This window comes from Opisthorchis viverrini (assembly GCF_000715545.1).
Source record: "Opisthorchis viverrini unplaced genomic scaffold opera_v5_34, whole genome shotgun sequence".
NCBI lineage: Eukaryota > Metazoa > Platyhelminthes > Trematoda > Opisthorchiida > Opisthorchiidae > Opisthorchis > Opisthorchis viverrini.
The window spans coordinates 1,627,948-1,652,402 of record NW_008751690.1 but is presented as its reverse complement, the minus strand read 5'-3'; the positions used below and the strand labels follow the sequence as shown (position 1 = coordinate 1,652,402).

The 24,455-nt window shown below is 44.5% G+C and overlaps 2 protein-coding genes across 2 annotated transcripts in view; one reads left to right on the top strand and one right to left on the bottom strand.

Annotated features, from left to right (window-relative positions):
* Positions 1 to 452: 452 nt before the first annotated feature.
* Positions 453 to 24,455, top strand: part of T265_02688 (hypothetical protein) — a gene marked incomplete at both ends in the record, with an annotated part of 28,950 nt that continues 4,947 nt past the window's right edge. Inside the window, 10 exons of the mRNA XM_009166990.1 lie at positions 453 to 846; positions 1,989 to 2,069; positions 7,107 to 7,199; positions 9,198 to 9,238; positions 9,332 to 9,454; positions 12,710 to 12,838; positions 17,420 to 17,495; positions 18,384 to 18,619; positions 21,505 to 21,649; positions 22,521 to 22,601. Of these exons, the coding sequence (XP_009165254.1) occupies positions 639 to 846; positions 1,989 to 2,069; positions 7,107 to 7,199; positions 9,198 to 9,238; positions 9,332 to 9,454; positions 12,710 to 12,838; positions 17,420 to 17,495; positions 18,384 to 18,619; positions 21,505 to 21,649; positions 22,521 to 22,601 (1,213 nt within the window). The remainder of the gene's footprint in view (positions 847 to 1,988; positions 2,070 to 7,106; positions 7,200 to 9,197; positions 9,239 to 9,331; positions 9,455 to 12,709; positions 12,839 to 17,419; positions 17,496 to 18,383; positions 18,620 to 21,504; positions 21,650 to 22,520; positions 22,602 to 24,455) is intronic.
* T265_02687 (hypothetical protein) overlaps positions 17,598 to 24,455 on the bottom strand; it is a gene marked incomplete at both ends in the record, with an annotated part of 10,351 nt that continues 3,493 nt past the window's right edge. The window contains 2 exons of the mRNA XM_009166989.1: positions 17,598 to 17,667; positions 24,164 to 24,400. Of these exons, the coding sequence (XP_009165253.1) occupies positions 17,598 to 17,667; positions 24,164 to 24,400 (307 nt within the window). The remainder of the gene's footprint in view (positions 17,668 to 24,163; positions 24,401 to 24,455) is intronic.

Here is a 24,455-nt window from a genome sequence, read left to right as displayed (position 1 = left end):
CTAAAAGTTGTGCAGTCTGTGGTCTGGCAAAGGCGTTCGAAGGTGAACAATATCTGGACCATTATTGACTCTCCAACCAATGGCCACGGTCAGTGACTGACAAAAGCGCTACGCTGCATTCACTGGCTTCGCTGCATAAATGCTACATCTTCAACTGTGTCTGATCTCATTTCCTAGAGAATGTAGAAGCACCCAACATTGAGCCAGCGAACCCGTTGTCTCCTCGTTGAACGAGATTTCAGCGGCTGGAACCAACTGAACCCCAGTATGTGCTTTGTCGCTGAATGGTAAACTTAACTAAACGTTAAAGAGTAATTAGCTAGCTGAACACCTTTGTGACTGTCACTATAATCTTTTATCTGTATATATTTCCACCCACTTGATACTGTGGTCTCTGGCTCTGCTTCCTTCCTGCTTTTTTGGGTAGTTGAGGAGTGGGGGAATGGACCGACCAGCTTGTGGATTCAAGTGTATTGATGATCGCGTACGAAACTACACCAGAATGTACCTTTACTCACCGATAAGATTTCACATGTATTCCATCTGATCTTAGACAGTCGTGCACTGCTCAGCGTTTTTCCATGCTCACTTATTAAACTCCTCTGTGCAGGTTTATCTATCTTCCCGACGCCCAAGCTATGTCATTTAAAGAACGCGATTTGCTCTATCGGTTGATTATAAGGTTTGAATTGTACCAACTAACCATTCATGCCCTCAGTCAACTGTTTTATGATGGATTCCAAACGATGGCAGTAAATTTGGTGAACCTAGTGAGCCCCTCCACGGCTTGTGGGCCCTCAAACCGGTTGTTCCGCCTTGTAAAGTTGGGATTGGCCTCATCTGAAGGTAACGATGTTTTGTTGCACGACTTTCATTTTTGACTCTATGTTTGGGGCTTGATTGCGAGCAGAAATCGTCCTTCCTTTTATTCTCCCTCCGTACTGCACTCAACTAAAGGATTGTTTAGCGCTATATTCCGAAGACACGCTCACTAGAATATTGAAAAATCTTTTTTCGTGAAAACACCGCCTAAATACTTTACCATGTATTCAAAATAGATCAACAGCTAAATCCATGTTTTCGGTGCCTAGCTGCCATGCCACCAGAAGGAAGCACGAGGGCTGGGATACTGCCAGGTTGCCCAAGCCTAGACAGGGGAAGTCGAGAGACAGAGAGAGAGAAGTCGAACCATGGACCTTCCGATCAGTAAATTCGCGCTGTAACCACTGAGCCATGTCGCTTGTAGTTCAGTCTGTTTGCTTGTTTTTGTATTCGAACCTTATCACATATCCTCCAAGATGACCTCTCGACTGTTTTTTGTTCCAATTCACACTTAATTTTTCGATTATCCCTATTCATAACTTGGCAACCTGACAGTTCCTGACACGTTCCTCGAGTTGCGTGGAAATGTACGGATTGTCGACTTCGTAGAATTGTGCTTGTTTGTCCACCAATTTTTAGCTCACCCATTTCAAGTCAACAATATTTCGGATGCTTTTAGGTTGTGCGCATTCCGACCATCCAAACGTGTTTTTTATTCACTTATTATCTATATACTCGATTGGTATATTAGTTTGTTTTGGTGGTTCAGCGGTGGCATCCTTTGATGCATACATGTCATTCAACTTGCAGGAATCAACGGGAATGTCGCGCGTGCTCAACAGTTTACTGCTGACGCGTATACCACCAGCCCTCTTTCGGGTCAGAGAATTGCACTTGCAAGTTAATGGCATTTTCGATCGGTCTCGTAGTTGAATAAACCAGTGCTTAGCTTCTAATCGGTAGGATTCAAGTCACGAACAGGGATGAGACAGTTTGGTAATGGCTCACGACTTTTCAGCCGAAATTGAATTTACTAGCTGGATGAAATTCCAGCTAGGACTTTTTGAGTAGTTGTGAGCGGCGACTTTTGCAATTGGGGAAATTCGTACACTGTAAATAGGGGGAACAAGTATTTTTTTTCCGCTGAGTTTTTTCTTCTCTTCCAGAGGAACAAGAGAAAGGCGGGGTTATTGAAGGAGAGTGTATCGCCCCTGGAACTGGTATCGACCTTGAGGTAGAAAGTGAAAGTAAGTTCTGGGTATGTTCAGCTAGTCTCAGAGAGCTGACAGATAATCAGCACTGATTGATGCGAGTGCCAGTATTGTCCGCTCTTCTATATTCGTATTTGATAACACTGCGCTCTGAAAACTTCACTGTTACCAACTGGTATACAAGTTGTTGGAGCTGTCCCGATTGGGTAACGAAAGTGATATTCTGATACAGTGTGACTTGGTCGAGCAGCATCAAAAGCCAAGGGCACAACTTTTGAGTGACTTCGTCTTCATTTGACCCCCTAAATTATTGATGTGCATTCAGTAGCCAAACCTACATAATAATCTTCATCTATTGTTCGCGGCATTTTTGAAACACGACAGCAGCGGTTAATTTACACTGCTAATCGCAGCTTCATACTCGAATATATCCCAAACAAACCCAGGCTAATGATTAGTTAAGAAAACGCTGTCTGAACATCGCCACGTGACGATGAATCAAAACCAACAATGGCAGTTGTATAAGCCGTTAGTCGCTGTCCGGATGTGCCTTGGTTCGGATGCGGGTCTGCCTGTTTGGCGTGCCCCCTTGTTACCCACCACAATACGGTTGGCTACTTTCCTGGCATGATAACGTATTTTGGCATTTTTGTGACGATTTTGCCAATCTGAGCACAACCATAGGTCGCAGGGACCCTTAAGGGGCTCAGCAAGCAATGAGATAAACAATCCAGAAGGACTTCTACAGTCAATTGAAAAGGTTGCCCATGGGAACCGAAACGCCTTATTACAATATCTTATTCCACCACGCTATTTTTGGCCTTAAACCTTCCATATAGTCCTGAAAGACATTGTTTATTGTGGCAGCGGGAGATTGCTGCTTGTTACGAATCTGCGGGCTGGCCACTAGCATACGCGACGTGAGAAGGAGCGCACGAATTCTCAGCTACGACTCGAGTCCAGCTACTCCTAATGCAGAAGAAGAAGACGAGACCTTTCTAGGAGAGCTTCGACTGCTTCTACCAAAGACAGTTTACAGTGAGAGCACCGATTATATACATATATATATATATATATATATATGTATATAATCGGTGCTCTCACTGTAAACTGTCTTTGGTAGAAGCAGTCGAAGCTCTCCTAGAAAGGTCTCGTCTTCTTCTTCTGCATTTTTTTGGAAGTTCCTGAAATTATAGAAAAAGTCGCGAATGGGTAAGATTCAAAACTTTCCACCAGTTGCCGGGCAGGAGTTCAACAATTAGAGTTTTGGAAGATACTCGCTTCCACATTATCCCCTGAGGAAAGTCAGTAACGAGACTTTCCTGGGTCAGTCGGGAACGGGACAATTTGCTGTCGGCGGAAAGCCTTTCACTTTGGAAGAGGATTTAGGCCTCACGTCGACTGGTTTTGCGTCCTCAATGCTTTGCGTCAGCCGCAATTGGCGGCAGTTCGAAGCTGTCGAGAAGATTGTCAAGAGTGAGGGCGTAGGGCGTGGAAGGAGTTCATTTTGTGTCGGATCCAGTAAATGGCAACATAAAGTTCGCGTATTCTCTTAGAACATATACCTCGATCTAGAAGCCGTGCCCTAGCCAATAATCTTCCGTGAAAACCTGTCTCCACATCGAATGGAGCCCCTTACTCCGTCATTGTGAACTGAGAACCTTGGCCGCGCAGCGAGATTGGAGGTTCGCTACTTCCAGCCAATAAGAGCTTCAGTAGGCGATTTACGATCTTCCGGTGTGTCATTTGGGGGTGATGTGGCGTGCCACCAAAACTCTCTGGAGGACGTCGACATATGTACCCTCCAGTCTAGATTCGAACGGAACTCGCTCTGAATTATCGACGAAACCTTCGGTCTGGTCATTTGTTTGGTTAGTTATACGTCGGCGAACGGGTGCGGCGCAGTCCTTTGATGCAACAGATTATGATGGCTGAAGATCAGAAACAAGAATTCGCAGTGTGATGATTGTGACGATCGGGCAACAGACATTATTTCTGGCCATTTTGAAGGGGCAGCGACCAGGACAATGTAGGTCACTCTGTCAATGGAACCAGCATTGTCATCGTATACCCAATATCTGGGTCCTTCGGTTCGGGATGAAGAAACAGGCGGTGGGTGTGGACGATCTTTGGTGGCTTGTTGCGTCTGACATAATCCGGGATATGTCGATCCATGTGCGCCCATTAGTCAAAACTACGAGCGATCGCTTTCATCTGGTTGATTCCTGGATACTCCAAATGAAACTGCCTCAAGAATTGTAGACACGAGGAACTTGGTAGCACTACACGATCTCCAAAAACGAGGCCGTCATTCGCACTCGATACAGAGTCCCTGAAATTGAAAAGCAGTTGGAGATTGCCCTGTAGAGACTTTGTCTGCCAACATGTCCTGAAGTTTTGTACCGCCTATAATGTGTGGTGTCAGCTTCATTTCCAGGTTGGATATCAGATAGAGCCACCGGTAAGACGCGGATGATTTGCAACAACTATTGGCAGGCTTGATCGTCGCTGGACAGCGGTAATGACGTGTTCTCCGATGTAGTGTGGTCGCCGACGGGGCCTAACATTGCATCAGCTTGGCAATACTGGATGAGGAAATCATTTTCAGGAATGGTGAGCGACAAGGCTGAAGATGATTCGCATAGTAAGCAGACACGACAGAATTCGGGTCAATAATGGACACTTGGGACCAGAAGGAAGCACAAGGGCTGGGGTACTGCCGAGGTTCTCAAGCCTAGACACGGGAAGTCGAGAGGCAGAGGTCGGGTTCGAAACACGGACCTTCCGGTCAGTAAGTTCGCGCTCTAACCTCCGAGCCATCTCGTCAGTCAGCGGGGCGACTGTAGACAATCGTGTGGAATCGGTAGACCAAAAAGGGTCTTACCAAGGCCCGTATTGTTTTGCCCGTAAAGTTGTTCTGCTGGGATCAGCGACCTGGATGCATGTGTGCCTGACTTCCCTGTGTTGTCGGCGGTGATATCGTAAGCGGGGACTTCAGCTGCCTCAACAATCGGTAGCTTGGGATCGTAGAGCGCTTATAACAGTTTGGAGCGGAGCGTACAACTGAACCGTTAGAATGCAGCTTCACACTCTTCTCACCTATCCAAGACACGTATTCTCAAGGGGGTGACTCGGCGACAGCCGAGCACAACTAAGTTTCTGAGGATACTAACATCCCCAACACTGCTGTGTTCAAGTATGATCTCGCACAGACCTGCGTCCATTCACTGCCCCACAAAATTTAGGTCGAGGTTTATTGAAATAGGTAGGTGTTGCTCCTTTTCAGAGTTTTAATATGAATTGTGATGATGTGTGCGACAAATGCACATAACAGAGCTTTGCTAACAGTGAACCTGGCAATACAGTGCCATCCTCAAAAGCGTGCTTCCAAGAAAAGAGCAAAGTGGCTTCGTCGTGAATTTTCTTGAATTGCGTGTGACGGACTGCTTTCAAGGGCCGGACGGTCTGGTTTTGTGCATAGGATATCCTAAGCTCAAATGGACGAATTTATCCGTTCATTAAGGGTGATAATAGCGTTCGAAAACCGTTGATTGGCGCGTCATGGATACCATTGGTGGTGTTTAATCATTAACCAGGACGCACTTCAATGGCTTACACAGTGCTACTTCTGGTGACAGATAGTCAATCTCATGTATTTTTTGGCGAAACACTGTATTTCACATGCATTTTCCATGGTCTAAAGCCTTAACTGAACTGCACATTCGTTCCCAAGCAGCCTAGGGACACCATGAAATACAGTACTATGGGTGATCCATCTGAAAAGTTTGAATTCGTAGATATGACGCATAGTATGTGCAACCTTACGAAAAGTATCGACGCAAAGTTTATGTCGGAACCTATGGAATGTAAGCTTCGAGTAGTGGACAAGTTTCCGTGTTTTAAAATGCCTCCTGATATCTGCGTACCAAACAACGGGGCTAGTTGCGTAGGAATCCTTAAGTGGAAAGTAAAGAGCTACCTTTCCTGATTCCTCACCCAAAGAGGCAGCCGACCATTCTGAAAGCGTTTTGCACTTACATTTGTTGGTTTTCTGAGTTGTTCCCATATATACAGGGGACAAATTTGGCCGGTCATGACCGGTCTGTTCTTCTTGACACGCTTGACCACCAAGGAGTACCCTAGAAGTTTCCGAACATAATATGCTCTTTGTATTCTCGGACTTCCGAATGTTTGAGAGTACACGGTGATCTCTCCAAAAGCGACAAAGCGGTGTCCACTAGGGACATTGACTCTCCATTTCTATTTAATTTCTTGATCTATGAAATGATGTGACGGGCGCTGGGTCTTCAAAAGCCCGGTGTTTAAATAGCCTGTGACGAAAACCTTGTCGTTCTGGAATATGCGGATGACATCGTTCTCGTCTTCGAAGAGAATGCACAGGTGTTTTTGGATGAAGTAACCAATCATCCCGTCCTTTGGCATGCACTTTGCACCCACTTCGCTCCTGGACGTGCACTCACTGAACACACCACTGACAATCCAGGGAGATGCACTGAAAGTTGTGGAGCGTTTTACGTGTCTTGGAAGTTGTAATAGTTCTGATTGTAGTGTGACAGACGAGGTCAGTGCGCAAATCTGCAAGCCTTGGGTCGCGTTCGCTAATTTGAGACACCTCTGGCGTCAAAGTGGTGCATCCCTGATTCCCAAGGGACGTGTGTAGCAGGCTACAGTGCAGGTTGTTTTGTTGCATGACTGTGAGGCTTGGCCTGTTCGAGCAAGGGAACTGTGACCTCTTCAGGTGCTTGACAATCGTTGTCTAGGGACCATACTGTTCTCCACAATAAGGCTTTCAAGTAAATCGTGGTTGTACGGCAGCGAGGCATCAATGTTGAACACTGATGTCATGCTGTCGATGATGATGATGACTGTTGGTTACCCACAAGATGATTGGTAAAGGTAAGGCTTGCTGCTTCCCTGTTACTTGTTCCCTGTGGTTCAAGCGCATGTCTAGCATAATCTTATTCGTGTATTTTCTCCTCGGTCTTATGAGTCGATATCTGTTTTTTAAATGACGTATTATCCAAACAACATTTTATCTCTTGCTATCAACAGGCTCTACAATGGCTCCTGAAGCTGCTCTCTATGAGACATGCTACGTTACAGCCCACAAAGCCGCCTGTCGCGCTGCCGCTTTTAACGGAACAGGTAGGTTGTTCTTTTCATGTTTGATTAGCCTTCCATAGCAGTCTGGGAGCCATTTTCTATTTCGAACAAATTCCACTTCTCGGTGTCTTCTCCAGTGTATTTGACCTGTTTTTGCCCTGTATGTTGGGTGGGGACAGTTTCTAAACCGGCTGGTCGTCAGTTCGTTTGACCGAGTACTCATCAACCATAGATCGTTTGTTAGCAAACAATCTAAGGTATTAACCGCTAGCATCGTGATTGACAGTTGGATGAATTCGGTTCTCTGCTAGTTCACCTCACGTGCACAACTGTGATTCAGGTGTTAGTGTTTGCGGGATTTTGTAGAATGCATACTCGCATGACTCTCGTTTGAACAGTCGTTTTATTGTCTCCGCACAATCATCCTGGTGAGTCCACACCAAAGGGGGGAAGCAACTGACTCGAGTTCTGCCAATCAATGAACATAACCAGGGTATGTTACTGGGTCGTCGTTCGAGACTCACATCAATGAAGCGCAAACATATTCACCCGTTCAGACGTAAAAATTCGGATGAGTCCATCGTCCGCTGGTTGAGTAGTGGTAACACACTTGCATCTCATGTCAGATGCGCGGAGTCCAAACCTCGTCTTGGCCATTGGATATGCACTGCTGATGAACTCTAATAAGAGCGGAACTCAACTCCAATGCTTCCCCTCCTTTGGTATGGGCCCACCAGATTGATTGCGTCAGGACAGGAGAGCGATTGTTCAAACGAGAGTCATGTTAGTATGTATTCTACAACTGTAGTTGTCAATTTCGTTTTCTTCTGATTTGCTGTGCAAACTGTCGACCTGTGGGTCAGGTGATTGATCTCTCCACGTCCGTCTTAAGTGAAACGCACTGAGTCAGCATTTTACCTCTGGTTCTACGAAAACAAATATTTTTTCCAAGACTAACTGGTACGGAATCACAAATCACATTTTCATGTCATAGTGCACCATGAAGTTTAGTGATTTTTTCACACCTGTTCATGGCTCTAATATGGGTAAATCAATATGGGTAAACAACTAGATGCATATAGATGTGGATAAACCCAAAACTTCATTTACTGGCCGCCTCATCCTCAGATTTTATTATTGCATATCTTGCTATTTTAACAAGCGCCATTCGACCCGTAGAAGTGCTTTGTAAGTGGGTTTTCTGTCCTTTACGCTCAACCGCTGATGATTCTGTGCCAAGTGTTCTAAAGATTAGTGGTTGTATATTCTTTGAAATAGCCTTAGAGTACATTGGCACGGCTTATATTCCGCTTTTGACGGAAGTTTGTAAATGAGAATGGTGTACACTTGGAAACTTATTACGGTGTAATGAATCGCACGCAAAAGAGGAATGAACAACATGACTTTTGCGGGTGAACATAAGTTCACCTACCTCGCCCGAACTAAGCGCGCACTTCCAATGACACGTCCTTCCACAATGACGGTGGCTTTGAACATTGTAATCGTGTTTTTTCATAAAGGAAACTACTCACAAGGTTGCTGATAACTCTTCGACAGCCTACGACCGGTTTCGCCTTTCTTGGGGCCCATCAGGTACGCGCGCTCCTTGCCTTCCCGTCAACCTTATGTTCTGCTCGAAGGCAAGTGTCAGGAAAGTTTTCAAGAATGCCTTGCCCTCTGTGCCTCCATCTTCCATAGAGCATGAGCATGGATCTGGCGTTTATTCACAAAATGGGTGGATCGCTCTCAGAAAATCGAATTATCCGCAATATGTGCGCATTTCTTTGTTAAACCCATGCACTAAGTACGGCATCTGTCCGGTCGTCCTTTTTGGGCTGATGACGGTCTGCGCAAAACGAATCTCAGAACCGATTTTCGCACCACTTGGTCTCTGTCAAACGCATTATGGAGTTGCCTGGTGTACGTATCTCTTGAGTATCTAGAAAGCTTGTAGGCACTAACTAGGCACTAAATTTCGAAGGTTTAATTCCTTTGATGTAAGGTCCTTTGATTCACTGATGTTTCTCTTTGCTTTTGTAGGGCAGTTGGTAGCAACCGGTTCCCACGACTCATCGATCAAGGTATGTATTTAGCGTTAATTTATACTACTTGAATACTGCACTAGTAGACTGAGACGATCCCAATTTACTGGTGTCTTCCTGACTTCGGCCTAGATTCTAGACGTGGAACGGATGTTGGCGAAGAGTGTATCTCCAGCCGATCACCTGGGACAAGAAACGCCTCAGCAACAAATGGAAACCCATCCAGTGATTCGAACCTTATATGACCATACCGCGGTAGGTTTTACTGTTGGTTTTGTTTCCCCGTTGCCCTCCCTCCCCAACACGACCAAATTTTCCTTCTGAAAATAATTTCCTGTGCTTCACTTTCAAAATTACCTGATAACCGTGACTGCTTAAGCATACAATCGGCTTTCGTTTACCAATCTGATTTTGGCTGTCTGAGTGAAAAATGTGGCCCAACTTCCACAACGCGCTCTGGATTGGCTTGTTCGTAAGATAATCATCCCAAAGAGGAGATACTACTGGACAGATCTGTTAGGCTCGTCCTGAAGCGTTTTTGCTCCGAGCCAGATTTCACACCAAATAATAAACTTCCTGATGCAGGGACTTCTTCTGAATGGGGCATTGCTGCATGACCGAGAAAGACCCAAACGAAGACACTTGTTGGCATAAATACATATGCGCTACGCTCAAAGCACTAACGTGTATCATTGTGCCATCAAAGCACCCTCGCCTTCTTAAACATAAAGCGTACTTTGTTTGGAGTGAATAAGAATTTGGAGCGGTTAAGTTTTCGAACAGTAGGTTAGTTCACGTCTTGTCACCCAATCGTATTAGGTGGTGCGCCATAGAGAAATGATGGTATTTTGGACTGTATCCGGCTGGTCTATCCAGCATAACTTCGCCCTAAACAAGTTTTAACACGCCATACCCTAGGTGATGTACTTTTAGCCGCGCCATAAATAAGTTTCCTCCAGTGGGCACACCCACACAAGTGCATGCTTGGACATTGCAACCGTTGCAGATAGCTGAGACGGCTTATATCGGAAGCGTTTGACACTCCTGGCACTAAAAATCATTGCGTACCTAGCATATTCATGAAACTTGGCAGCCATTTGATTCCAAATCCTCTGGCCTTCTCATCCTGGGTTGAAATATACTGACTTGGTGTTACCTTTTTGAAAGGTTTGATGCATAGGAAGTGTTCACTTTGAAACAGAAGCTCCATTTCATTCGAATGATCAAGGCTAGGAGGGACTAGCTTACAACCGCGAAACTGACTGACTGACTCAAGCTGTGTTGTGTAATGAACGGCAAGAGCAATCGTTTATTCTGTGGTGCCTGACGTCCGCAACTGGCAACCTCTGATCTAATTGTTCTTATATCCTCCTCTTGACTAACCGTCTAAGGCAACCGAGTTCATTTGATATTTCCTTAGTCAGGTTTTGGGAAGGGTTTTCTCAAATGCGTTCCACTGAATGTGGTTTCTAAAGTCCCCATCTTCGGACTCAAGTTGACTCTAAGCTTCATTGGATTTTGTGCACAAATAATGGGTGACCACAGCTAGGATTGAGTATCATATAATAGAAAATAATTAAGCATTTGGAATGTGGGTTCAACCACAACTGATCTACGTACGGTGGGGCAATTAGGCGAAAACACCGTTTCTGGCATTTTCCGCGTTCCCACTTTTATTTCTTGACCAATTCCTTAGCTTGTCAATAAATACAGGTACAGACACAGTATCCAAGTGCGATAGTCGATCTTGTGCCGTTTTCGTCGTTTGCGCGTTATAAGCTACGAACTTCAACCGATTCCGAAGCTGCCTCAATTGATTGCACTGGCATGTGTATAACCTTTGATTTCCGAGCTGAGGCTTCTTTACACGGTTTGATCTCCCTGAACAGCCACCCGCATGCCGTTCGTTTGTCCGTTTCCTTAAGCACCCAAACTAGCCGGCATACCAGCTGTCCCTTTTTTGTAGTTTCCCTCTGTGTAGCAACCATGTATCACACAAGATACTGAACATTGATCTATTCGGTGAAGGTCTCAATACACAAGGACGACATCTGAACTCCTCAGAGATGCGACTTTTTGGCCTTTTAGCCTGGATGCAAGACCTAATACAGCTGGTTGTCAGTGGTTCACGAGTGGTAATATATTTAAAGAGTAGGTGCCATTGAGCCATCCGACTTCTGGTGCTCGTTAATCACAATGAAGCTTGGTTGACCACGTGGCCATTAACTATCAGTGGTGAGTCTCTAGTCTTGACTGTTGGTCTTTCTCGAATACTCACCCTGATTCAGGTGTTGGTCTTACCGGGTCTGAATTGCCCGTAAATCTTCCCGGTAGACAGACTCCTTCTTTAAGCACCGGAAAACTTTCCGACCCGCAGATGAAACAAGATTACCGAAACAACGTGTTTGGAGTCTCTCCAGCTTTTTTTCCTGGGGGCGGGGGCGTTAACTGTATTTGAAACTTTGTTCTTTTCATGCACTCTTACTGCAAAGCAGTCATTCACTGCGCTACGTCTTCAATGATTTGTTCATCTCCATCAATGCATTTACCATTCGAAGAATTGCAGATCTCAAGCTTTCCTATTATCTACAACCTTGTGTTTTACGCCGACTCTTTTACGTCGATACCAGTTGTTCGGGTGCTTCCAGTCATTGTTTCCAAGCTGTAACCGTTTCTATTTACCAATAGTTAATTTTGTGTTTCTTGGTCAAGAGCCACATACCATTCCAATTTCGCAGCACGTGGATCATCCAACAGTATATAAATTTCCTTGGTTTCGCTAACTAAACACTAGTGAATTATGGACACGGAGCTTGAGTGCACTTTTCTCACAAGCTACTACCAACGTCATTCTTGATCCATGCGTTCGGCAAGTTTCACCAAGCTTCCTGTTGCTCCTTCGAGAACTGTGTAAATAGTGTTGTTCGTTTTCTGTCACTTCGACCTATTGGGTTCGATTGGGCATGCGGTCGATAGTCAAGAGTTGAGTGACCTCGATCGAATGATTAGCGTGTAAGATAAACCTAAGTAGAACCTTCAAAGATAGCGCAATTTATCAAAGGTGTGGTCGGCTGTGGAGTTGTTTGACCATACAAGCATTTCAATCAGTATCATGGTTTATCTAATGGCGGTAGAGAGAACTGTGCTTATCTAGCCTTTAGACAAATGCGATGGTCAATTAATGTTTACGCGGTAGTTTGATAACCAGAGGGTGATGTCAGTTCTTTCAAAATCAGTGACTTCCTTCCGTAATTAGGCTGACTGTGAGACGCTCTAGTTCGAGTGACAGGACTGGTTAAGCGAACTTTTTGTTCAGACAATCTCTGTTATGGAAGCACTCGGCTCGAAAAGCTGACAACTGGTCCGAAGCTCGCTTAACGCTGGTGTCTGTCAAAAAGCAGAACATGAGTGAATTCTCTCCTATCGAGATGAGCGTTCATTTCCAAAAATTAGCTCAATCTTACAAATTTAACCATGAGATCTTGTAAACCGCTTTTCTTCCTATTTCAGGAGGTTACTTGCGTGGATTTCCATCCTGATCCTACACTTCAAATACTTGTCAGTGGGAGCAAGGACTATACAATCAAGCTGTTCGATTTCTCCAATCCTTCTGTAAAGAAAGCTCAAAGAAATATACCGGTTTGTCCCGGAATTTTTCCATGATTGTTTGCGATTAAGGATTCACGTAAAGATTGAATTTCGGAATTTTACTCTTACTATAGCCAGTCAATGTATGCAGAAAATGAGGCACCTGATGTGCAGTGGTGTATCATTTCTCAGATCTGTCGTCAGTGCATGTCCCAGGAGATCCAATTAAACGTCACACAGTCGTTTCCTTGGTTTTTGAACGCATTGTTTCGGATCTGAGGGAGGGCGATAAAAAGTGATCCAAACAGAGCTTGCGGAGCTTCGCTTCCACTTGGAAAATACCAATAATGTGGTCTGTAAATAAACTCATAAGCAGTCATTTGGAGAGATACTCAACGACACAACGTGAGTACGCATTTGAATGTGAATAACACTCACATTTCGTGACGTTGCCGCTGAGCTATTCCTAGTTCAAGGGCCGATTGGTTATCATTGTTCCCAAATGTTGCCGATTCTGGATCCAGCGGCTGTCTCTCAGCACTCATACTTTCCGAGTGAAATGAAAGAAATTCATAATCTTCCGTTTTTGGTTGAATCAACTCCACACAGCTGATTGATTCAGACTGAGTGGTGAGGCGATTTCGGGCTTTCACGTTTGAACTTATGGGTCGCCGAAAAAGATTGCCCCTGCTGGTACTTGGCGCCATCAGCACTGTGCTGCTCTGGAATAACATTGGAGACCAGAATCCCCGATCTTCCGGATAATAGTTGACATTTCTTGCCATTCATTTGTGGGTGGTTGATCGACAGCTTGTGCTTATTTGTCCTGTCGATGCTGCCTCTCTGGAGAGCATCTGCTTGGAACAGTCCTCTAGGCAGACCATAAATCACAGAAGAAACTTCAGGGGACCAACCGACAGTGTTTCTTCTAAACGATGCTCTCTTTCGAGGATAGTCTTTCCACCGGATGAGTCCACATATCGTTTCACGATGTCAATGAAGGCTTTTGTACTCGTTGATCGGCAATAATGGACAGAAACCAAGAATGGGTTAATCGCAGAATCGCCTTCACTTATGTGTAACTCATTATGGCCGAATTTTCATCATGTACTTATGTGCATTCCGTTTTGTGACAGCCAACCCGTTTCTTCATCATTTTTTGTGGTTGACTGGCTTTCTCTGGCCTGTCACATCTCATATCTAGTCCATTATTGCAAGCTACTTGAAGACCCCTTTTGTAAAACCACGTGACTTCTGCAACAATTTTATGATTCTGGTTCACTTGGACAAATGTCTTTAATCGATAACTCTGCCCTCCTTACCTCCCATTTCATACACTGCTTCGAATGGTTGCCAGTTGTGTTGAGCACGTGACTGTACCTGGTGACCAGAATGTAATTCCGTTTCGCTTGTTGCACACTGTTGCTATTCATGACTTACAGTTGCCCACAGTCAGATTTTCTAGTGTGTGCTCTAACCTATGTAGGAAACTCCCAGTCCATGTTAGGCGTAGCGTTTCATTCTTTGCAATTTTTTGCGACTTGTTTGTTTTTGGACTGGCCGTTTTGTTCTCTTTGTTGCCAGTGTTTTAGTGTTAGGCCTGATACCTGTGAGGTGATAGGAATCCATCCTGAATCCACGAAGGGTGATTGTGGTTCGAAGGGGTTTATTTACAGAATGGTGGGATGACGCGTCTTTTGCTAGTGCAATTCACGGTTATGCGGCCACATTTGATGGGAATTCGTTAAATTACTGAAATGTCCAAGTTTAATGGGGGATAATAATGTTAAACATCACGATGATAAGTAAAGTGACGTGCTGAACTAGGGTTACTAGTCAAGCTTACGAGCTAATCCATGTCGAGTTTGATTTCAGATGACGTTCTCTTCCTCATACACATAGGCTGTTGACATCACAAATGTCGCTGTACATTTTGGCATCCTCCTTCAGTTGCGCAATGGTGGACACAACTTCACCACGCTAGGATTTGTTGTAGTTCGCGGGGCAGCCTGCGAGACTGCCGTCCATATTGGTCTACCCATGTCGATTCTGACCACTCGTTAGCGTGTGCATTGGTCTCTCTGCGATTGGTGGCTCCAATCGAGGAACACCTACAACCCATAGGTGTAATCACCTTTCCCGGATCCTCCTTTCTAAGCAACTACAAAAGCAAGCTGGGAATAAAGTTAGCTGTTATTCGTGGCCACTCAAGAGAATACTGGACGCACATGCATTAAATAGCTCCGCAAAACTGCGATCCAGCTGAACGGTACAATCTTAACTAGGTTTTTGGACACTCCCTGCAACCCTTAGGTATACGTAACCTAGTTCAACTATATGGCGACAACCCTGTTTCAAGTACTACTTTAGTGTCATTTTACGAACGGATCGTGATCAATGATGGAACCACCGCTTATAGCAACCCTCAGGAGCTTTTCTAGCCTTTCCTTGCTATTGATGGAAAACCGGGGTCAACGAATCGATCCTCGGCCGAATGCTACTGTAGCGTATAGTTTTCAGCACCATTCCCCCCTGGATAGAACTTTCTCACTCTCAGTTTGGATTGCTTTTTAGAATTAGTTGAAATTTACTTTATGCTTAAAGCATATTTCTAGTTCATCTCTTCATATCTTCCTGCGCAGGAGGAGGTTTGTGAAGAACTGCGTAGTCTAGCAGCTAATAATATGGGATTTTTCGGAGTATCTCTATGTCGTAATGATGAAACAGGAGTAAATTGAGTTATCTGGATAGGAGTGCCGACGCTTGTGAGATCAGTTGTCGCTTTCCGATAAAACCACGTATTTCTTATGCTCTTCAACCCCTCATTGACAGAACCGTAACACGGCACTTGATTTTCTCCAATCCAACCGAGTCGTCTACAGTTCTGAAATTAACAAGCTGTTTTACTGAAGGGAGAGGTCACGTGATTGCATAAGAGTAATAAAAGCCAACATTTTGTGGTCTGACCACGACTAGCTTGTTCCTCAGTTAACGAATCAGTTTCATTCAATATTTTTGTAGTTTGTGCGAATTTGTAATAGACTCGACCTATTTTTCTTCCTTTCCTGCACTGTTTGGAAACAACTTCACAGCAGAGATTGTTTAGTCCTCGGGATAACTGATGGCATGATGAGAGATATGAAACTCCAATTGTGGTACCTAAAAGGACTGAAAGTTGAGGAATCTTTGTCACGCGTTTCGTTCCTACCTTGTGGTTCATTATTCTGCAGCGTTTGCTTTGTGACTGGCTTTCCCTAATGGCCAGTGTGGAGCCAATGGCCAACAACTTTCATCTGTCCCGCAATGACATCACGGTATTTTAATTAGGTTGGTATTCAGATTGAGTTGTTTGGTTTGGTACTGCATAGAAGCCACAGCTTCGTGTTGACGGCTTCCGTTACATGTGCCCTCTGTGCTATTTCTGCCAATTACAAGTTTAAGCCATGGAATAGTTGAGTGTGTTAAAGAAAACTTGAGTTCCTTGGACTGGATGGTTGACCGTAACTGGTCGATCAGCATTTTTCACCGCACACCGAAGATTACTTGCATAGACGGTTGAATTATTTGTGTAGTTAATCTCGATCGTTTAATCAACACGTCTCTTAACACTTGAAGCTGTATGTAACCCGTAAACTGATACATTTTAGGCGGATCCTTGATATTGTTTTCTCTGAAGTATCAAGTCACTTCGGTCGTCTTTTGAGTTTTGGGAAGCAAACCTAAGCCAGGATGTTTCCTGTGTCAACAGTACTGTTTTTTCACTGTTCAAAAAGGGCTTGTAAACAAAAACTCAACCTACTGCACTTGAAAGGAGAGCGATTTTTCACAGAATATCCAACTGTGGCTGTCGGTAATACGATTAGAACCCCGTTATCTATACCTGGACCTTTAAACTTAGGGTTCCTAAGATCACTCTTTGACAGAATGATGGTACACAATAATCTTGGTGTACACTACTTATGAGAACTATTCGATAGTTGACGACTTGTTTCGCCCTTCCTGGAGCGTACTCCTCATGTGCACATCAACCTTACTTCCATCCTGCCTCAGTATCCATGAGACTTTAACGCCAAACGCTGCTCCTATATGTGGTGTGTAATTTTCAAATTTTCATCTCTCCCTCAAAGGATGGTACCCAGTGTGAGGACCAGGTTTAGTTCCGTGTTTCCAAGACACATTTGGTATAAGGCGTCGTAATCAGAGATTGTATGATTCTCATCAACCACATTTTGTTTTCCTACCTGCTAAACAACACTGATTACGTAACCCGGTTGTTGCTGCTTTACAAATGTCAGCCATGTGTCCACCCATCATGAGATTTTATCGTTGACTGTGCCACTAGTTATGTACGTCATACTAGCTTAGATGCGCTCATTTCCAAACACCACACTCGCAGGTAGTATTATCCATAGTTGTTGAGTTGTGCCGATTGATACTGTGACTAACTTAGGTATTTTTGCGGCCTACACATTTTGTGGTATCGCTTACCAACTGGCAACGCCTCATATATTATTGCTAGCACCATCTTAGTCGGGACACTTATCGTAGTTCAACTGCGAGTCTTTCTACCTACCCTAATTTTTTTCAATTTCTTCCTCTTTGTTTCTGAATTCTTTCATTTCTCCTCTACAGGAAGCCTCACCGATTCGGACTCTTCATTTCCATCCATCGGGCAACTTTTTGCTGGTGGGTACTCAGCACAAAACCCGTAAGTTTGTGGGACCGGCCATCTTTCTTATACTGAGTTACTCTGGTTCTCCAGCTTGTCTTTTCCAATTCCGCTGGATTGTCGTACGCCACAGGACTGGATTTAGTAATCTATCCCTTTGGCTTTCGGCATCATTTTCACACTGTACTTTTCCTTGGGCGTGTCCCACCATCTAAAACGTATATATTTTTACCTAAAAGAACTCGTCCTCATCCACACGTAAATCTCATATGAATGTAAACAGCACAACCAAGCTTGTACCGTTTGTGATGATCCATTTGTGGGCTTATCTATCCTAGTGATTACACAAAGCTCCAACGATATGTTTATATCAAGCTGTTGTGAATGGCTATCGTGTACTACCGTCAGCTATAAACTCGGGTAGAACTTTCGGTGGAAAGCAGCAAGGTTTACGAATAAGAAAACATGATATACGCGATGCACGCTTCTATTTGACTGTGGAGATCGATGAAGACTGTTGGATGCCTGTGCTTGCTTGATTAGACACTGTAGAGTGTTCAAACACATGTGACATGTTCATTTTGAACTCCACTAACCCTCCATGCATCATTAACGGAGTTATTTCAGTTTAGGTTTTACTGCTTCTAGTTGCCGTTGTCCGTATCTAACCCGTCCATCAGTGTCTGGAATTTTTTTCACACTGTTTAATGTAACTGTACGAAAATATATTATTTTCTTTGCTTGCAAAGGATCCACCCCAACTGACGTCGAATTCAATTAAATAGCTTTCTATAATACTGCTTGTGTTCACGGTTAGATTTCACACTAATCAATTGTATCAACAAGAGTTCCTTACACGTTGTAAAAAAACTACTAGTTTTCGACTTCAATCACTTTTGTCCTTGGATCTGTTTCACCCCATCCCAGTACGGTTGTATGATGTCCAAACCTGTCGCTGCTATGTGTCTGCTGTCCCAGAAGATCAACACCAAAGCTCTGTCAACATGGTTCGGTGGTCACCCAATGGGAACGCGTTTGTTACTGCGGGAATGGATGGGAACTTTAAGATTTGGGACGGAGTCTCTTGTCGATGCGTGAACACTTTCGAGGCTGCACACGACGGTGCGCCTGTATGCTCTGCAATGTTCTCTCGCAACGGAAAGGTTGGTCAGCAGGTTCTTCCGTTTTGGGCAGATGTTTGTTATGCTGCCATTACCCTCGTGTTCGAATCCCGTTGGCTGTTGTCCTATATTCTGGGTGGTTATTAGAACTTAGAACATAACGTTGTGTTTGGACAAACGAGGCAGAAACGCGATTTTGTGCAATCGCACTGAAATCTTCCTAACCTCAATCTGATTCAGTGGATTGAGCGATTGACGGAAAACACTTCTATCAAGGCGCCGCGCTTGAATTAAAACATACAATCTCTGCAAATGACCCACAACTAGCATACGCCAGACACTTTCGTTTATAGTATCAAAGCCCGTACGGAAGCTCTCGTTCTTTATATAACAGGCACGTTTCCATCTAACTGAGTAGTTCAACTTCGTTACTATCCGTATGGAAAAGTTGAGAATAGGTATGCTGTTTATCAGCCTCGTTTATGGCCAGTTTTTCACCTGCAGCTGAATAATCGGGCGCTTTTTTTAAATGTATTACCATCCCTTGCTGCGCTTGATGTCTACCTTTGAGTCTCCTTTCACTCCGCAAACGGCGATACACCAAGGAGCGTAATTTTAGTCGTGAAAACCTATTAAATCCATTAAATAACCTGATCAATTGTAGAACGCATACTGAATAATTGTATCGCCTTCGACTGGTTCCTCAGATTACTGTTACAGGCGCGAAGCGGGCAGTTGAACGCAACTATTAAAGGCTCCACGACAAAATCAAGCAAAATGATGGAATACATGCCCCCCTGACTAGATGGCATAAAAGGGGGTTTCGCTGGCTTGTCACCATCATATTTCTTGGATTTAGTGTGCCTTGCACCTGTTCTGTCCTCACTGTGGGAGCTATTCGGGGTCATGGTAATCACGAAACTTGCACCTTTTTTTGCTCTGAATACGCATTGCGCGTTTGAACAATCATGTGCCTCTGTTCCAGGCATGGTGTCTGTACCCTTTGGTCCTCGGGGTGGTGCTCAATACATGAATTTGAAGTCGTTTTTGGGTCTGCTTGATGACCAGTGCCTACTAAATTGGTTAGCACGAAATTGGAGTTTGTGCACACGAGTTTTGTAGCTGAGTTAAGTCTGAAGAATACTTCTCATTTGGTGGACGAAATCAAAGAGTACAGGTTCAATAAAGATCTTTCTGGAGGTAACGTCACTATTCCCTAACGTAACATTACTGGATCAACTAATCAGATCGAACATTGATATTCATGATAGTCTAGTCGGGCCATTACTGCGTTGCACGTTCAACATACGGAATGAGTACCAGCATTGTGGACAGCAAGATGAAGTGGCTGTCAGATCTCTCTTAGGACCATTCTTCGCTACCCAGTCGAACTGGTTTAGGGGTGACTGATTATGATGAACTATTGATAAGTTTGGGTTGTTGACGTCCTTGCCATTGTTAAGTAAAAGCTAACACTGGGTACGTTATTTGTTGTTCATACAGTGGTGGCAGAAAAAAACGGGGTAGCTTGCTTTTCATGTATGTAAATAATAAAAAATAAGTCGTTCCGCTGTAGCACCCTTCCGGTGACTAGCTGCCATACCACCCGAAGGAAGCACGAGGGCTGGGATGCTGCCAGGTTGCCCAAGCCTAGACAGTCGAGAGGTAGAGATCGGGTTCGAACCACGGACCCTCTGGTCAGTAAATTTGCGCTCTAGCCACTTAAGCCATCTCGCCCCCAATGCTCAAATGACAACCGGATAGTCCCACAAAGCAACCTGTGCTGGACAGTATACTAATTTCGATAGTTTTATGTTTATTGGCGTAAAAATTAGCTTAGTACGTAGGTTCGGCAACGAATGACAGATGTCTCTTCTCAATAAATGTTTGAAGAAAACTTGACGGGTTCCAAGTCAGCAACGATGAAGACTGGTTGCAAACTAAAGTGTGGAACGTCAACGTAAGCCGTCGATCAATTGACGGATACTGACCCGCCTAGTGACGCAATGTAATAATGGAGTAATATTTTCTAACTGAGGCGTTCATGTTCGATGGCTAAAAGACAAGCTTCCTGTGCTGACTGACTCATTGGCATTTTATTCCTCCTCCTGTGGGTCGGTCGAACGCCATCACAGCTATCGAAACGAATCCAAGATGGACGAAACCAGAGGCGTGCGATTGTTCAAACCTGCAATGCTTCTTTAAAAGAAACATGTGCAAACTTTATCGGTACTATACATCCACACAGTTCCGCACACTACATTAGTAAAACACTAGGCCCACCGGTCTACCGAATCCGAGCGGCAAGTGAATGAGAAGTTAGCACACCTTTATCTCTTCTGTCACCTTGGAAATGCTCCTGGCATTCCATTATTTCGTCTAGTTTTACTCTGGAACCAATATAATTCCGTCTAACTACTAGTTCTTCCATACCAGTTGTAGAACGACTGGATGTATCCCTTGACTTTCAGTAGATCAAACAACAGGGTGACGAGCCAGAAGTATGATTGAACAGTGTACATCTGTTCTGACGCGTAGCCGTCAAGCGGCAGTTGCTCACTTTGAGCTTGGAGACTCATTGCAGGGCATGTCCTACTTCAGATAAGGAAGTTTCACACCAGTAACGTAAGTCGAAAAAACTCACTGTATTTTTCCAGTCGCACTTTATGGAGATTGGATAGCTTTTTGATGTGGAACTCAAATGTGATTTGAGCAATCTTCTGACTGATTTTCATCCTTGCAGACATAGTGTTTGGTGCTCGGACTGTTTCATCCATCATGAAACCTCTCAGCCAGAGCACGTCAGTTGTATCACTCGTTTATGCGTTTCGTCAGTGTTCGGCTTTTTTTAGAGTGAAGACTCGGTACAGGAGACTAATTCGTGGTGTACCGCTTTGTATGTCATTTTCTGTCCTCCTACTATGCAGTATATACTCAGTTCGGGCAAAGACAGTGCTGTGAAGCTCTGGGAAATAGCTACAGGTCGGTGTCTCATCACATACACCGGTGCCGGGACTACTGGGCACCAGACGCATCGATCCATGGCAGTGTTCAATCACACAGAGGATTACGGTAAGCTGAATGTTATCTGTTGCTTTCAACCAGATAGTCACCTATTTACTGATCGCTTTTGCAGCTTGTCATGCCTTCTCACCTGGTCTGCAGTTATGCCAGTTGAACGACTGACTAGCGACTGGAAGTCCTAGCTATAAAGTAACTCACTTTCCGCGCCTTTCCACTACATTGGATAGACAATTAGAGACAACGAGGCATCTTAGTTGTGGACTGTCAGCGTAGGAATCGTGAAAGGTAATTGCATAAAGCTTCTGAAACGTAAGAAGGAAACCGCTGACAGGTTCTAAGGCGCGGGTGTTTTCTCGACCCCTGCGCTTTCCTGGGCTTCAGTAATAGTCCTTTGAAAATCTTTCAACGTTAACTCATGCCCAGCACTACTTGCCAACCTACTTTCCGAGTTTGTTCATTTTTGTCGCAAACCTCTCGTCGGACTCTGACGTGGTGCTTAACCATGACGCATCGCAGTTTCACAAATCATCTCGATTATGAAACGTTTGCAGCAATGTTTCCAATTTGACCATCGTGAGCACAACAGCTTTTGCGGCAGCCAAACACTGAAAGGTTTACACTTAGATTAAATTGAGGCTGAGTAAACTCATGTGTCTTCAAGGTGAGGAAATAAGGGGCGCATACAAAGAAACAAGAACGAACAGGAATATCTATCAAGAAGGTGCCATGAGCAATTGCGGTGGTCTATCACTGCTTGGAATGATAATTTTGGTTTTGTGCATACTGTCTGCAAGAACTGACACAAAGCTTCTTGCTTCCAGTTTGAGGAGTAAATTATTTTTACTGCCTACCAACATCCATTAGACTTTTATGGAGACTTATTTAGATCTTTTTCGTATATCTCACTCACATACTGTAGTTCTGTTTCCGGATGAAGCTACGAAAAGTCTTTGTTGCTGGGACTCACGAAACGCCGACCGACAGCGCCTACTTGCTTTAAGTAAGTTACAGACGGTGGTAGCATTTTGATTCATGTTTTCCTTCGCGCGGGGACCTTTCGATTTGATCACGGATATCTTACTTTTACATTGCTATAGCAGTTTTTTTACTTGTTTGCGTTTGGTTGCAGTTAGGCAACACTGGGATGCTTCTGAACACACCCCGACAAGATTATGAAGTCGCCCACACTAATACAGTAACCGCACTGTTGATGAATGGGATGATGATGATGATTAGTAAAAGGCTGAACCTGGGGGCGTAAGGAAAGAAAGAGAGGATAAAACGGACGCGACGAAGTTATGAGAACTCCCCAGAGGTCTTTCCGGGATGCATTCGGATGATTTCTCCTTAGAACCCATGTTATTCACTGTCATCTTAGCCAGTGTTTGGAAGACCGTTTAATTGACGCCCTTCCATTCCCCTGTTACATCCGCCTCCAAACCAGCCTCAGATCTCTTACCAAGATGTGATGGTTGGAATTCCCATGATCCCGCTGGCTAAACTAGCCTGGATTCGCCCATGCTATTAAAGCCGAATGGGTCAGCCAGCCAAATGTGGTGGGTCCCTCTACTGCGCAGATTTTCTTTCTACAGGCAACAGTGATTATCTTTCCTGACTTTGTTGATCATCCGACAGCGTCTGTGAATCACAATTGTCTGCCATAAGTTCTCGAACCCCAACCAACTCCCTACCCCACTCAGTTGCTGCACGCCATCTCCCATGGCGGGGGGGGGCAAGCCAAATTTGCGTTTGATGGGCTGGGGAATGTTTAAATTTTCTGGTATCCGCGGTTCGAATCTGTTCACAATTCATGCCTGGCCATTTGTGTAATTTGCAGTTTTGCTTAATTCTGTCTCTCCATTGAATGAAGAGACTTGTTTGTATTCCAGTGCTACCGGTCAATCGACTCTTTCGAAGTTATTGTTGGATTGGCGTAGAACAAGATTATCGCAAAAGTTAGCTTTGAAGAGGTTATAAGTAAGGGGGACAACTGTTTTTTGGTTCATGCTCCCCCAACGAGTTCCCTAAGTTGGTGGTCTGTGTGAGATTTTCTCCCACAAACCCTGCGACTGCCCTGAAGTAAGTTCTGGACAGACTAGTCCATTCCACCCACTTTCTGACGCGCTGTTTAATTCTTTGATGAGGACTTCGACGGTCCATCCAAGGATGTCATTCAGAATCTGTAAAACATGGATAACGCTTTGGTAGTATTGTGGTAGCATTCAGTTCACGTTAAAACTGAATTCCCAGTTAATCGTTCGACAGACGACCCAAATGACACCACATTAAGGCTAAATAGCGACAACCTTCGACGTTTTACTTACAGGTACTCATCGTAACTAAGTACGTATTTTCAGAGATCAAGTGGAACGGCGACAATGAAAAAAGGCGAACTCTAAACAGTGTCCTATGAAAGACGCTTGTTTTTGACATCAAGTAATCTTGAGATTCGGTTCCACGTAGTACTTTGCAACAAATCTAAAAATGTATTCCTCTATAAGTGGTGCGGAAAGGGCAGACCACTACCAGTCCCATCGTTGGGTGGGTGGGAATTAAACTTACCCACTTATCCCCTGCTCTTGGCATCGAAACTTGCTGTGAGTAGTCGTCTTCGACCTAAAGCTGCCACCTTGACGTGGTGGTCGGGCTTGCGTGCTGCAATGATCCCGCGGGCTACACTGGCTGGAACTTCGTTCCACAAGGTATAACCATGCCAGGAAGGCCAAAGGGGAGCAGCGAGACTCCGCACTACGAGCAATCGTGGCACGGGGCGGTCTGGGGGTAAAGTCGTACTGTCCTCTGCGACAGGAGTGTGAAGGCAGTAAGGTGTTTCCTCCAGGCGACCAGCATGTCC